The sequence below is a fragment of the Oreochromis niloticus genome, linkage group LG16, assembly GCF_001858045.2.
Source record: "Oreochromis niloticus isolate F11D_XX linkage group LG16, O_niloticus_UMD_NMBU, whole genome shotgun sequence".
Classification (NCBI taxonomy): Eukaryota; Metazoa; Chordata; class Actinopteri; order Cichliformes; family Cichlidae; genus Oreochromis; species Oreochromis niloticus.
In genome coordinates, this window is record NC_031987.2 from 713,237 (window position 1) to 726,219 (window position 12,983).

Below are 12,983 nucleotides of genomic sequence, written 5' to 3' on the forward strand. Positions count from 1 at the left end.
TTCCCGATCCATCTCCAGGGCTCGGCTGTCCTGCGCGCAGTGTTTCGAACACCCCTGGCTGAAACAGGACACGAACACCATGAAGGCCAAGAAGCTCTCCAAGGAGAGGATGAAGAAGTACATCCTGAGGAGGAAGTGGCAGGTAAACATGAGGACAGACAGAGACCCAAGAGTCTCACAGGATAATAAAGATATACTGATTTGTGAATAAATGAGATTTGACGTTGTGTGGTCAAAGTGTCGTAGTGTGGAAGTGCAGAGGTCTCCGTTCACATGTACAACTAATTTTTGTTTGGGGTGATGTTCATGAAAGCCCTTTATTTTCCCATTTGTTGCCCGTTTTCAAGCCAAAATATTTTCAAATAGATGTTTTTATGTTTTTTCACTGGTAGTTGGACCGATATCACCCAGCCTCAGTCTCTGCATCTGTCTTTGTATTTGTGTTGTGAATCTTTCTTCTTCTTTGTAGAAAACGGGTCACGCTGTTCGAGCCATCGGCAGATTGTCATCCATGGCCATGATGGCTGGAGTCAGCGCTAAGAAAGGCTCCCCCACTGAAGGTAGAAAGACCAGAACAGAAAGCAGCATCAGTTCTGTGCCAGTCTCTGACAGACTGCCAACAGTTACAAAGGCCCACGTCTATTGTTGGAAAGACCTTCGGTCTGAGATTCCTGCTCCTCTCTACAGTCTCTTCACGTGTCTGTGTCACAGTCTGTCCACAGACACAGTAATTATGTCCTCGATGAAGGGGTGTGTGTTTAAATGTGATTGTGAGTACCAAAAATTGGCATGGGTTGGGGACCAACAGTCACTTTTGGGGACCAAATGCTGGTCCCCACAAACCTTGAGGCATTTTTGAGACTCAGAATGTTGTTTTAAAGTTACAGTTAGGTTATGTTTATGTTTAGGCTAAAGGTCAGGCTTTCATTTTTAAGGTAAGGGGCTGGGAAAGCATTATGTCAATTTAATGTCCTCACTAAGATGTGAAAACTAGCATGTGTGTGTTTTCAGAGGATAACCAGTTCCTGGAGTGTTTAGAGTACGAGCAGAAAACCGAGTGTAAGCCGACGTTCAGCACTGTCATCAAAGATGTGGAGGTGGTGGAGGGCAGCGCTGCTCGCTTTGACTGCAAGATAGAAGGTACGACGATTTTTACAGCCCAAACCTGATGAAGGGTCTGATTAAGCATTCATCTTAATGATTCTTCCTTCTACTAACAACTGAATAGCAAACGTGGTTTTTAATAAAGAAAGAAACGGTTGCTGTTGCAGGTTATCCTGATCCAGAGGTGGTGTGGTACAAAGACGACCAGCCCATCAAAGAGACCCGACACTTCCAGATCGACTACGATGAGGAAGGAAACTGCAGTCTAGTCATTTCAGAGGTCAGAGGTCATCTAAATCTTAAGCAGCCTCGTACTGAAATGCATTAGATTGGTGATATACTGATATACTGACTTCAGCCTAAGTATGGACTGAGCCTGGTGTTGGGCTGTAACTATCGATTAGATTAGTTATTGACTATTCTGCTGATTATACCGTCCACCATGTAACTGTTGTACTGTATCTTCTGGATGAGGTAGAGTTCGCGTGTTTGTGTTTTTCTGCACGTGTGCATACCTTCATGTTTAAGTTTGCATGTGAGTGAGTGAGTTTGTGGCGGCTGCAACGAAGGACAGCGAGCAGATGAGGACTGTGGAGTTTGTCCTGTGCTGTGATGAAAACAAGACATCATTATGGAAAGACATTCATTAACATCAGTAATAATTCAGTGTCTAGCCTAACAGCCCCAGGCAGTGCCTCTTTGTTTTGCTGGCCCAACCTTTTATATTTTTTAATTATCAGCACAGTCTTATTGAAATTTTATGTTATTTCACTTAAATCTGATGTAATTTAAAGCAATTAAAACCTTTAGGTGTCTCTTAGAATACAACATAACACAGAAACATGCTGACATCAATATTAAATTCAGTGAATTCAAACAATCGTGTCATCTGCATCATCATATTGATGATAATGAAAATCTTACTTTTCTTCTGTTTTGTCTTTGTTAAGTGAAATCATCTAACATGAAACATGAAGCAGAATTAATGTGATAGGTTATAATTAAGGTGACAAGTGATTCATATCTGTTGTATAAATCTGCAGGTCTCAGGAGACGATGATGCCAAGTACACAGTGAAGGCCGTTAACAGTCTGGGGGAGGCGACCTGCACTGCCGAGCTGCTGGTGGAGGTGATGGCTGGAGAGGAGGAAGAGGAGGAAGAAGAGGAGGAGTAAAGGAGCGACTGTCTGGACTCCCACAGGGAGAGGAGGAGGCAACAATGAGCAACAATCTCTCCTACTCAACCTGTTGGACCTGAGCAGGAAACTTACCCACAGATAAGGTTCTGATTGGAGGACAGGTGGGGAATATTTGCCACACCTGTCCTCACATGCAGAAGGTTTCCATTCTGATTAAACTGCGTTTGGTTTTTAGTGAGCAGGGCAGCACTTACGTTTGAAGTACTGAGCATGTGCAGAGCTGCAGCCAGATTAGATTCTTTTTTTTTTAATGAGGCTTTGTTGTGTTTCTGTTTTTTTAATAATGAGTCGTGATCTTAAAGTTTTAGCCTCCCAGGATCATTGGAGTAAATGGATGAAGTGATTTAATGTCCTGAGCGTTAAAAATATTTAACGATAAATAATCAGCGTGGTTCTTACACTGCGTGTGTTTCTGATGTCAGATTATATATTTTTCTCAGGCTCAGGATGTTAAATCTGTGTGGGTGTGGCTTATTGATCCGTGTGGGGAACAATATAAGAACTTTGTGGTAAACACTCACTGAATGTTGATACTTTTTTAAACTGCCCGCTTCAGCCTCGCACCATACTGTGCTAAACCACACCTCCTTCAGACAGGCAGAACACAAGCTCCGCCCTCTCAGCGTTCATGGACTCATGCCTGTGATTTTCTGTCTTTTCTGAGAAATGATTTGATGTTTGATGATCGACGCGCACACACACACACACACACACACACACACACACACACACACACACAGTGATGGTTTCTTGCTGTTCCACAGGCAGAAACATGATGCTCGCTGTCACACAGCAGCTGTGTTACTGCAACACTCTGCCAGTGATGTTTGATACAATTATTCACAGATTCCTAAATAATATGTGAGAATACGGGCAGAAAGCCTGGACTGTGTTTCAGCTCTGTTTGACACAAACGTCGACCGAGAGTGCGTTCTAATCCCAGTCCTTATAAACACGCTTATATTTTAAAGACTCGTGGCAGCTCTAGTTCCTACAGCTGAAGTCAACCATGAGGTCGTGCATGTGAGACCCACTCCCTGTGGGAGTCCAAGGGAGGGAGAAGATGAGGCAGTTGGTGGAGAGCAGGAAGGCGGAGATGAGCCGAATACTCACAGAGCTGCGTCACAGTGGAGGGCGAACTGTGAATAAAAGCTGCTGGTGCACGACCGCTGAAGGCAAGAAGTCATTTATCGTGTTAGTGCTGAAGCTAGGCCAGCCAAAATGATACTGATCAATCATCCAATCATCCGTGTTAAAGAGGACCTCTTCGGTTTTTCCTTCCACTGACGCGCTATCAGGGTTTCAAGTTTGTGACCAGCAGGCGTGTAAAAACACATCAGCGTGCTCTGGTTCACAAACCAATGTTCTTTTTTACTGCCGCCACACTGAGCTGATCTCATCTCATCACTCATTTCTATACACAGCTGCCCCTCTGCAGGCTTCCAGAAGTTAGCCTGTCAGAAGTGCTTTTAGGGAGGGAGGCCTTAAAGAAACAGGAGGTGACAGAGCTGCGCCGCGGCCCAGTGTAAGCTGAAGAAGGATTATTATGAACTGTGAATCTTGCAGATCATACAGAGCTGGAAAGGAGTAGAAAAGGTCCACTTTTTGATTCTTAGTCGGAGCTCAGTAAACACTTTGCCCCAGAGGATTTCTGGGTAATGAAGTCCTTCAGTTGTGTCACCAGATGCCTCGACACTGACGTGAGCAGCTCTGTGAGTAAGAGGCTGAGGATGCCGATGCGTTCGGCTGAGAAACGCTGAATCTGTCAGCTCGGCTCTTTTCTTCTGTTTGAGCACTTTTCTTTCTTTTCTTTCTATTTGTGACTTTGACAGCAGGCTTCAACAAAAGACATCAGGGGGCTAAAATCCACTCGGCCTTATGCTGTGAGCCTTAAAGCGTCGTCACTCTGAACAGCAGCCCGAGTGATTTTTTTATCTGCTGATGTCTGTCATACCGAGGGACAAAACCTGCTGCGAGCTCCGACAACGAGCTGAGAGGATTTTGCCTCGGTGTCAACCAATGAAAGGAACATTTAGTCCCACAGATAAGAGAAGATCTAACCATAAATTCAACAGTAATCTGATTTTTTACAATTTAAGATTTGAACCTTTTTTCATGAGCTGCAGATATAATCGTACTTATCTCACTATGTCATTTTATCCTGTAAATGATTCATATTTTTGCCTGAATGCAGGATTTTTGACCAGATACATCTCCACGTATTATGAGCTCAGCCAAAATCAGATTATATAAATATTTCTGCAAATTTGTTGTTTCCATCTGCAAAAGTTAAAGATCTCTACACTTATCATAAAGTATTCTGATTAATAACATAACGAAAGAGTCTACATCAGAGACGCCTTAAAGATGTAAATATCTTTCCGACCTGCCGAGGCTTCATGTTTGATTGTGCAGCACAGTCCTGACAGCAGCCAGCAGATAAACGCGTGTGAGCATGCGGCGGCGTCTCCGGCTGATTTTCGTGCCTCTTCGTCAAAGTCGTGACTTTTGTTGCACATTCCAGCTGTTTGCTTGTTGGTGAATCCACTTCTTTAAGCTTTACGGCCTCGTTAAGTTTCAGTCTGAAACCAAAGACGTGTTTTGAAAAGTCACCGGTGTGTTTGTGTGTGATTTTGTCTCGATGATGTTTTGACCTGTTTGTGTGTTTGGTGGTTTGTTTCCAGAATGTTTTATTTTTAGATTATTTAATGCACAGATTTATTATTATTATCTTTTGAGCATCTGTCTTCTTAAAGGTGTCGTCTGCACTTAATGTTGTTCACGGTTATTAAACCCTCCTCACCTCAGACCAGCAGTGACTTCACTCTTAGGCTGATTGTTTTTGTATTAGATGTATGTAGATTATATTTCTCTAATTTTTATAAATATATATCAGTTTGATGAACTGCAGATGACATGTATGAGAACACTACGACTGTAGTTACTCACAGATACCAAATAAATTTTTATCACAAAACCAGATTGTTGTGGTTTGTTCAGGGTTGAAGACTTTTGTTGTTGCAATAAAAACTGTTTCTTTCCATGGATACAGACAAGAGTCTGTAAGACATTTTAAAATATCTGCGTATATAGACAGAAATAAAACTGTTTAAAGCATGAACACTTTCTAAACCTTTTAACAGAACACATTACATAGAAGGTTTAAAGATATTTAGAGACTCTGAATTAACTCATTTTTATTTCCAAACCCCTTAGAGTCCCACACGTGGGATATTTTGTCCTCTGCATTTAACCCATTCACTCAGTGAAGCAGTGGGCAGCCACCAATCCAGCGACCTGGGGGCAGTATGTAGAGGCGGTACCTTGCTCAAGGTTACCTCAGGGTAGCCGTTCGGTGGAACCACCGACCTTCCTATTCTAGCAACCACTCTACCTACTGAGCTATCGCTACCCCTCATGAATGATCTCAAGTTTTTTGGGAAAATCTTGAGATCAGTGTTACATCAAAGCCTGATTACTGCAAGACGTGTCTGACAAAGATCTCAGCACATCATGTGACGAGGAACAAAGTCAGTGACATCGATCAGTCTGGAAAAAGTTACAGAGACATTTCTGAGGCTGTGGGACTCCAGAGAACCACAGCGAGAGCCGTTAACCACAACAGTGCTGAATCTTCACTGCAGTGACCGGCCTAACAAAATGAGTCCATCAGCCAAGTTTATAACTGTAACTAAGTTTAAGAATATAATCCACCCACTGTTATCATCTTCAATGCCCTGTACCAACATAGAGCAGAGCAGCTATCTGAACGCTACTCCAACAGAGGTCGATCATCTTGTTAATAATTTTACCTCCTCACTACGTACGACTCTGGATACTGTAGCTCCTGTGAAAACTAAGGCCTCAAATCCAAAGTCCCTGACTCCGTGGTATAATTCTCAAACACGTAGCCTAAAGCAGATAACTCGTAAGCTGGAGAGGAAATGGCGTGTCACAAATTTAGAGGATCATCATTTAGCCTGGAGAAATAGTTTGCTGCTTTATAAGAAAGCCCTCCGCAAAGCCAGAACATCTTACTATTCGTCACTGATTGAAGAAAATAAGAACAACCCCAGGTTTCTCTTCAGCACTGTAGCCAGGCTGACAAACAGTCAGAGCTCTACTGAGCCAACAATCCCTTTAACGTTAACTAGTAATGACTTCATGAACTTCTTCACAAATAAAATTTTTATCATTAGAGAAAAAATTACCAATAATCATCCCACAGATGTAATATTATCTACAGCTACTTTTAGTATCATTGATGTTAAGTTAGACTCTTTTTCTCCAATTGATCTTTCTGAGTTAACTTCAATAATTAATTCCTCCAAACCATCAACGTGTCTTTTAGACCCCATTCCTACAAAACTGCTCAAAGAAGTCCTGCCATTAATTAATTCTTCAATCTTAAATATGATCAACCTATCTCTAATAATCGGCTATGTACCACAGGCCTTCAAGGTGGCTGTAGTTAAACCTTTACTTAAAAAGCATCTCTAGACCCAGCTGTCTTAGCTAATTATAGGCCAATCTCCAACCTTCCTTTCATATCAAACATCCTTGAAAGAGTAGTTGTGAAACAGCTAACAGATCATCTGCAGAGGAATGGCTTATTTGCTTCTCATTTCTGATAAAACTAAAATTGTTTTACTCAGCCCTAAAAATCTTACTTACTTGTTGTTCCTAGAGTATTTAAAAGTAGAATGGGAGGCAGAGCCTTCAGTTTTCAGGCCCCTCTTCTGTGGAACCAGCTTCCAGTTTGGATTCAGGAGACAGACACTATCTCTACTTTTAAGATTAGGCTTCAAACTTTCCAGAATGACCATAAAGTGCCCAGCCACCATCTCACCATGGTCCTGTCTGATGGAGCTCAGAGTGCTTCTGGGAGTCTTTAGGGCTGCACTTAAGGTGAAGAAACATTTCAAAGATTATGAAATTGAAATCTCATGTGCAAAACTTCAGATATCAGCAAAGAGTTTTAATAATTATATAAATACTTGCACTTTTCCTTTTCTAATAATAACAGAACAGTAAATGGTCTGACCGGTGAGTGCAGAAAGGATTCTGAGGGACAGGGGAGCTGTGGACACGTGGACAACATGTCAGACACAAAATCCATTTTTATCATTTATTACTATCAAACATGATCACGAAACAGTAAAGCATTAGATGGAAAAATACTGCTGTTTGTTTTTGTATTGAATGGATCCACTTGCCATGTGTGCCTGTGAGCCCAGGAGAGGGAAGGTCAGAGGTCAAAGAGGTATAAACATGAGGTGATGATGTAACAGTGTTTGTGTTGCAGTTTGTCCTGAGAGACGGACTAACGAGCTGCTGCTCCTAATGAGAGGCCATTAACCAGGTGCTCTCAGGTGATCTCATTAACTGTGACAAACACTGACCAGCAGCCAAAACACACACACATGCACACACACACGCACACAAACGAGAGACGATTGGACTTCTTAAGTTGACAAAACTTGATAGTCGAGTCCGTCTATTGTAGTTTCAAATCAAACTGATAAAGTTCAGCAGATGTTTGTTGAATTTGTTTTGTGCTCAGTGTTCTGAGCTGACGATGACTCCGGCTGTTCCCTTACGCTGATGAAGCCACAGAATAAATCTGAACTTTTTCAGACACATTTGCATTTGGCACATTTTTAATGTTAAACTTAGGTTAATTTTGAGTTTGCTTAGTTCCCAAAGTGTTTTTGTCACGGCTGCCGAGGCGAGCCGTGTGGTGTTGGAGGAAAAGGAGGACCCAAAATGCAGGCAGTGACTGATGATTCGAGTGACGTTTATTTACAAATGGTGGAGTGGCAAAAAACAGGCAGTGAGGGAAGAGAGTTAACAGAACAACCTAAACTGGGAAAACTAAATAACAAACCAGAGAACATACGAACGGGGTGAGAGGCAGAGAGCCGCAGATGAGGAGCAGGACACCGTGGAACACAGACGAACCGGCAACAGGCAGGAGAACACACAGGGCTTAAATACACACACCAGTAATCAGGGGATGAGAAACAGGAGGGCAACACAGCTGGGAGAAATCACAGCTGACGGGACAGGGGAAACGTAAACTGAACACACTCACATCAGATGGAGACCTTCACAATAAAACAGGAAACTCAGACACAGAACCAGACAAGACACTGAACTAAACAGACAGATTCACAAACAGACAGTGTGACACCATAGACAGACAGAGGGAACACAGAGAAGTGGGGGCAGGCAGGCAAAGAACAGAAACCTAAAAAATGGCAAATCACAACAGAATACATACTTGGAATGAACAAAAGCATAAGGAAACACAAAACACTGAGTCGGCAGGCTCAGGACCGTGACAGTTTTATTCCTTATTTCAACATAGTTTTAGTTTAAAAATTTCACCATCAGTTTAGCTCAAGTCAGTTTCAGAGTTAGAATTTTTTATTATTTATATTTATTTGTCATGACCCTGTGCCTTCTCGGCTGTCTCTGTATGGCTACAAGTATGTTGCGTCTCTCTTTCTCTCCTCCTGCGCACTGCGCTCTACCGGGGCGGAGTCATGACGACTCCAGCCCCTGGCTCGGACACCTGCGAATAATCATCTCATCGCCACGCTCACTTCTTAAGGCAGCGGCTGAGAGAGCTTCTTCGCTGGATTATTGTGTAACACTCGTTAGTGTCACTACTAGTTGAGCTTTCTTCTCGAGTTTCTTTGTGCTGCAACTTACCTGTTCTTTCCCTCCGTGCCAGATTCTCACCAGCCAGAGGACCACCAGTGGGTGAGCTAATAACCGGAGCCCGAGCCAACCTGAGCCTCTGTAGGATTGTGTACATAGCCCCTTCCGTTCTCGTTCCTGTGTCCCCTGGAGACCCTCTCCTTGTTCTCCCCTCACCTGTATATATTCGCACCTGGAGTGTGTGTGTGTAAATAAATTGTGAACTCTAGTGACGGTCTGCCTCCGAGTCTCTCCTGAGCCTGACATTATTAGAGGCACGATTGAAGGACCATGGGCCTTCAAAACATTCAGTTACATTTAATTTTTTTTATATAGCACCAAATCATTGTAAGGTCTTGTAACCCTACAAAAATACAAAGAAAACAGAGGAAAAACCCAACAATCATATGACCCCCTATGAGCAAGCACTTTGGCGACAGGGAGAAGGATTTACTCCCTTTTAACAGGAAGAAACCTCCGGCAGAACCAGGCTCAGGGAGGGGCGGGGCCATGTGCTGTGATTGGTTGGGGTGAGAGAAGGAAGACAGGATAAAGACATGCTGTGGAAGAGAGACAGAGATTAATAACAAGTATGATTCAATGCAGAGAGGTCTATTAACACATAGTGAGTGAAGAAGAAACACCCAGTGCATCATGGGAATTAGCAGCCTACACCTATCACAGCATAACTAAGGGAGGATTAGGATTAGGATAAGGCTCTGCCTCCCATTCTACTTTTAAATACTCTAGGGAGACAGTAGATGCTAAAAATGACAGCCTCAACATGGCATTTAATCTGTTATTAGACTCAATTGGCTTCTCTCAAAATGTAAAAGAACCCACCCACCACTTTAATCACACTCTAGATCTTGTTTTAACATATGGCATAGAAACTGAACATTTAACAGTGTTTCCTGAAAACCCTCTGCTGTCTGATCATTTCCTGATACCATTTACATTTACAATAATTGATTACACAGCAGTGGGGAGTAGACTTTATCACAGTAGATGTCTTTCTGAAAACGCTGTAACTAAGTTTAAGAATATAATCCACCCACTGTTATCATCTTCAATGCCCTGTACCAACATAGAGCAGAGCAGCTACCCCAGGTTTCTCTTCAGCACTGTAGCCAGGCTGACAAACAGTTGGAGCTCTGTTAAGCCATCTCTGTATTTTTGTTCGACCTATAGGCAATGTTGGCTATGACACCTTTGGCCACACTGACCACGGGGGCCTGACGAGTTACGGGTTTTTCAAGGGTGTGGAACCAGGTCTCGAATTCAGTGATCCTGGCCTCCAGTGCCACAGCCTAAAGGAGGCTGAGGAGTAACTAAACATCTCACTGTGTGGTAGAGTATCACTGTTCAAACACAGAGTGGTGTTTTTGTGAAGTTCATGTTTGTAGCCAATTTAATTTATAACTTATAAAAAACTTCTTATGTCATAGTGTAATCATCACATGCTTCATACAAAGCACACTCTCTGTTGAGTCACTCGCTAATTATATTCACAGTATTCACTCACTGTGTCTTTAGGGTTTCGCTAGCTTAGCTTAGCTCGTAGCCAGCTAGCTAGCAGTATGGCCTCTTCACCTGCCCCTCCTGCACTTCTCAGATTAAACTGCTTCGCCTCACTCCTCAGTATCAAGCAGTGTTGGGTAAGTTACTTTAAATTAGTAACTTAGTTACATTACTAGTTACTTCCATCAAAAGTAACTCAGTTACTTCAAGTTACTCGTTACTTTAAAAGTAACTAGTTACTAGGGAAAGTAACTTTGGTTTTACTCAGACTTCTCTTGTTAATGTGTTGCTTCCGTAACTGGATACCCAGCCAGACTGCCAGTCTTCTAGCTTGCTTACTTGCCACAAGTGCACTGTGCCACCTACCAATAGAAAGGAAAAATTAATGTGCATACTTCCACGAGAGAAATCCCACGCCTGGACCATCATCGACTGCCGCCATGATTCTAGCCTACGTCACAGCGTCATGTGCGCTTTTTACATCCAACACAAAAACTGCAGTCGTGGTGCTTTTGATTGTACTCAGAACTCAGAAATTCTGCCTTCTGAATAGGAAGATGTAGGTAACACCAGACTGCAGATGAGCTGCATACAGAGGTGGACTGGGACAAAAAAATCGACCCGGGCATTTTGACTAGAGACCGGCCCACCATTATAGGAAAAATCATAAAGCCTTTGAATGAAAATAAACACTGTTGTGACAGTGATGTACACTGTTCTGGTGGTATATATGCATCAATTTATCAATCGTTTGTTGTAAGACTCAGATAATTATTTATTAAAAGCGAGACATTTTAAATGAGAATAAGAATGAAAAGTATTTCCTTGTGCCCCCCTTTCCCTGTTAATGCCCTACCTGGCCCCCTGGCAACACTTTGCTAGATCCGCCCCTGCACAGTTACCAGCTGTCAGCTACATAGAAAAGGATCCTGGTGTTATTTGTCTCTCAGAAACAGCTCATAACTTCAACTCATTCATGTCACCTAAAAGGTAAACCTGTTTCTCCATCAGCTGTTCAGCTCTGATGATTCAGTAAGGACATCTCCTGGTTTCATCTTCATGTTTCCCTCTCACCAGATAACCAAACCGATATCATGACCAGCAGCTTTACAGCTGTGGCTCCAGCAAACATCAGCTGATACTAGAAATTAATATTAAATAAATTCTAACAACAGCTGATCAAGCTTAAAGGTGCTGCTGTTGTTTAGCGCGACATCCGCTGGTTTCCTCTTTCTGGCGCAAAGTGGGCGATAAACAAACACGAGAGAAAAGCCGATCAGCTGATCATTGATCAGTTTCATGATTGAAGTAGAAACAGGAGAGGGAGGGGGGAGAATGAGAGAAGAAGAGGCAGCTGTGCAGCAAAGACACAGAATAACTCCAGCTTTGTGTCTTTTTCATTGTAGCTGAAGTCCGGGACAAACTGTTCCTTTTCAGCTCAACACGAAATGCATAATGTTTTCTCTGAATACGAGATGATTCCGTTTTTTAGGGCACGGTTGGAAACTAATAATTAACCTTATGAACAAAATAAAGTTCAACATCAGTAACATAGCACCCACACAGCTGTATAGAAACTGCTAACTAGCACGCAGTACGAAAAAGTCAGCATAATGAAAATAAACTCCACCTAAACTTGGTTTATATCTGACCCAGATAGACTGCAGGTCATAACTTCTTACCTGAAGTTCAGTTCACCGGACACTCGGACGGGCGGCCGCTTCGGGTCTCTCCTCTTGCCTCCCTTTTCCTTCATCCACCTGCTGGCCTCCACCACTTGCTAATGTTACTGAATCTGTGGAAGCTCCGCGATAGCCACCACACGAAGTAACGAGCCTATCTAAATCCCAGTAACGAGTAACGCGTTCCTGATTTTGGCGTAATAACTAGTTACCGTGCTCGTTACCACAATAATAACGTAGTTACTGTAACGCGTTACTTAATAACGCGTTAGTCCCAACACTGGTATCAAGGCAGGAGGAAACCGAGGACTGCTTCTCACCTGTTCACTACCTGTGAAGCTTTGGAGGTGCACAGCTCAGGGTAAAATACAGAGAGGTTCTCAATGAAAACTTCCTCTTCTACACCTCAGTGTGGACCAAAGCTTCACCTTCATGCGCCCAGATTTGAACCAAACTGAAAATCCCTGTAGAGACCTGAAAACGCCACGACGTCGTGGTGGGGAGAGAACGAAGCGACCCCCTGAACTAAGCAGTCTTGCAGGAGATCATGACTACTGCTCAGTCCCTGAGCTGTCTGCATTGGACATGTCTGCATCAGCTGCAGAAGACCTGTCCAAAGACGTGGAGACTCTGAGGAAGGAAATACAGGAGTAACGTGTCCAGCGAAAGTTTGGGTTACAGCGGTAACACTGACATCCGATTCTACACCAGGTACAGCTAAGTTCTATTCAAGCAAACTGTTTCAAATATACCAAGGTTAAATTTGAAGTGT

The 12,983-nt window shown here is 42.9% G+C and overlaps 1 protein-coding gene across 2 annotated transcripts in view; it reads left to right on the plus strand.

Annotated features, from left to right (window-relative positions):
* The window catches only part of mylka (myosin, light chain kinase a), a 52,842-nt gene extending 47,562 nt beyond the window's left edge, over nt 1–5,280 (plus strand). For both annotated transcript variants that reach the window (XM_005463369.4, XM_019352701.2), the window contains 5 exons: nt 19–142; nt 470–560; nt 1,012–1,140; nt 1,272–1,384; nt 2,148–5,280. In XM_005463369.4, the coding sequence (XP_005463426.2) occupies nt 19–142; nt 470–560; nt 1,012–1,140; nt 1,272–1,384; nt 2,148–2,279 (589 nt within the window). In that variant the 3' untranslated portion in view covers nt 2,280–5,280. The remainder of the gene's footprint in view (nt 1–18; nt 143–469; nt 561–1,011; nt 1,141–1,271; nt 1,385–2,147) is intronic.
* The last annotated feature ends 7,703 nt before the right edge of the window (nt 5,281–12,983 follow it).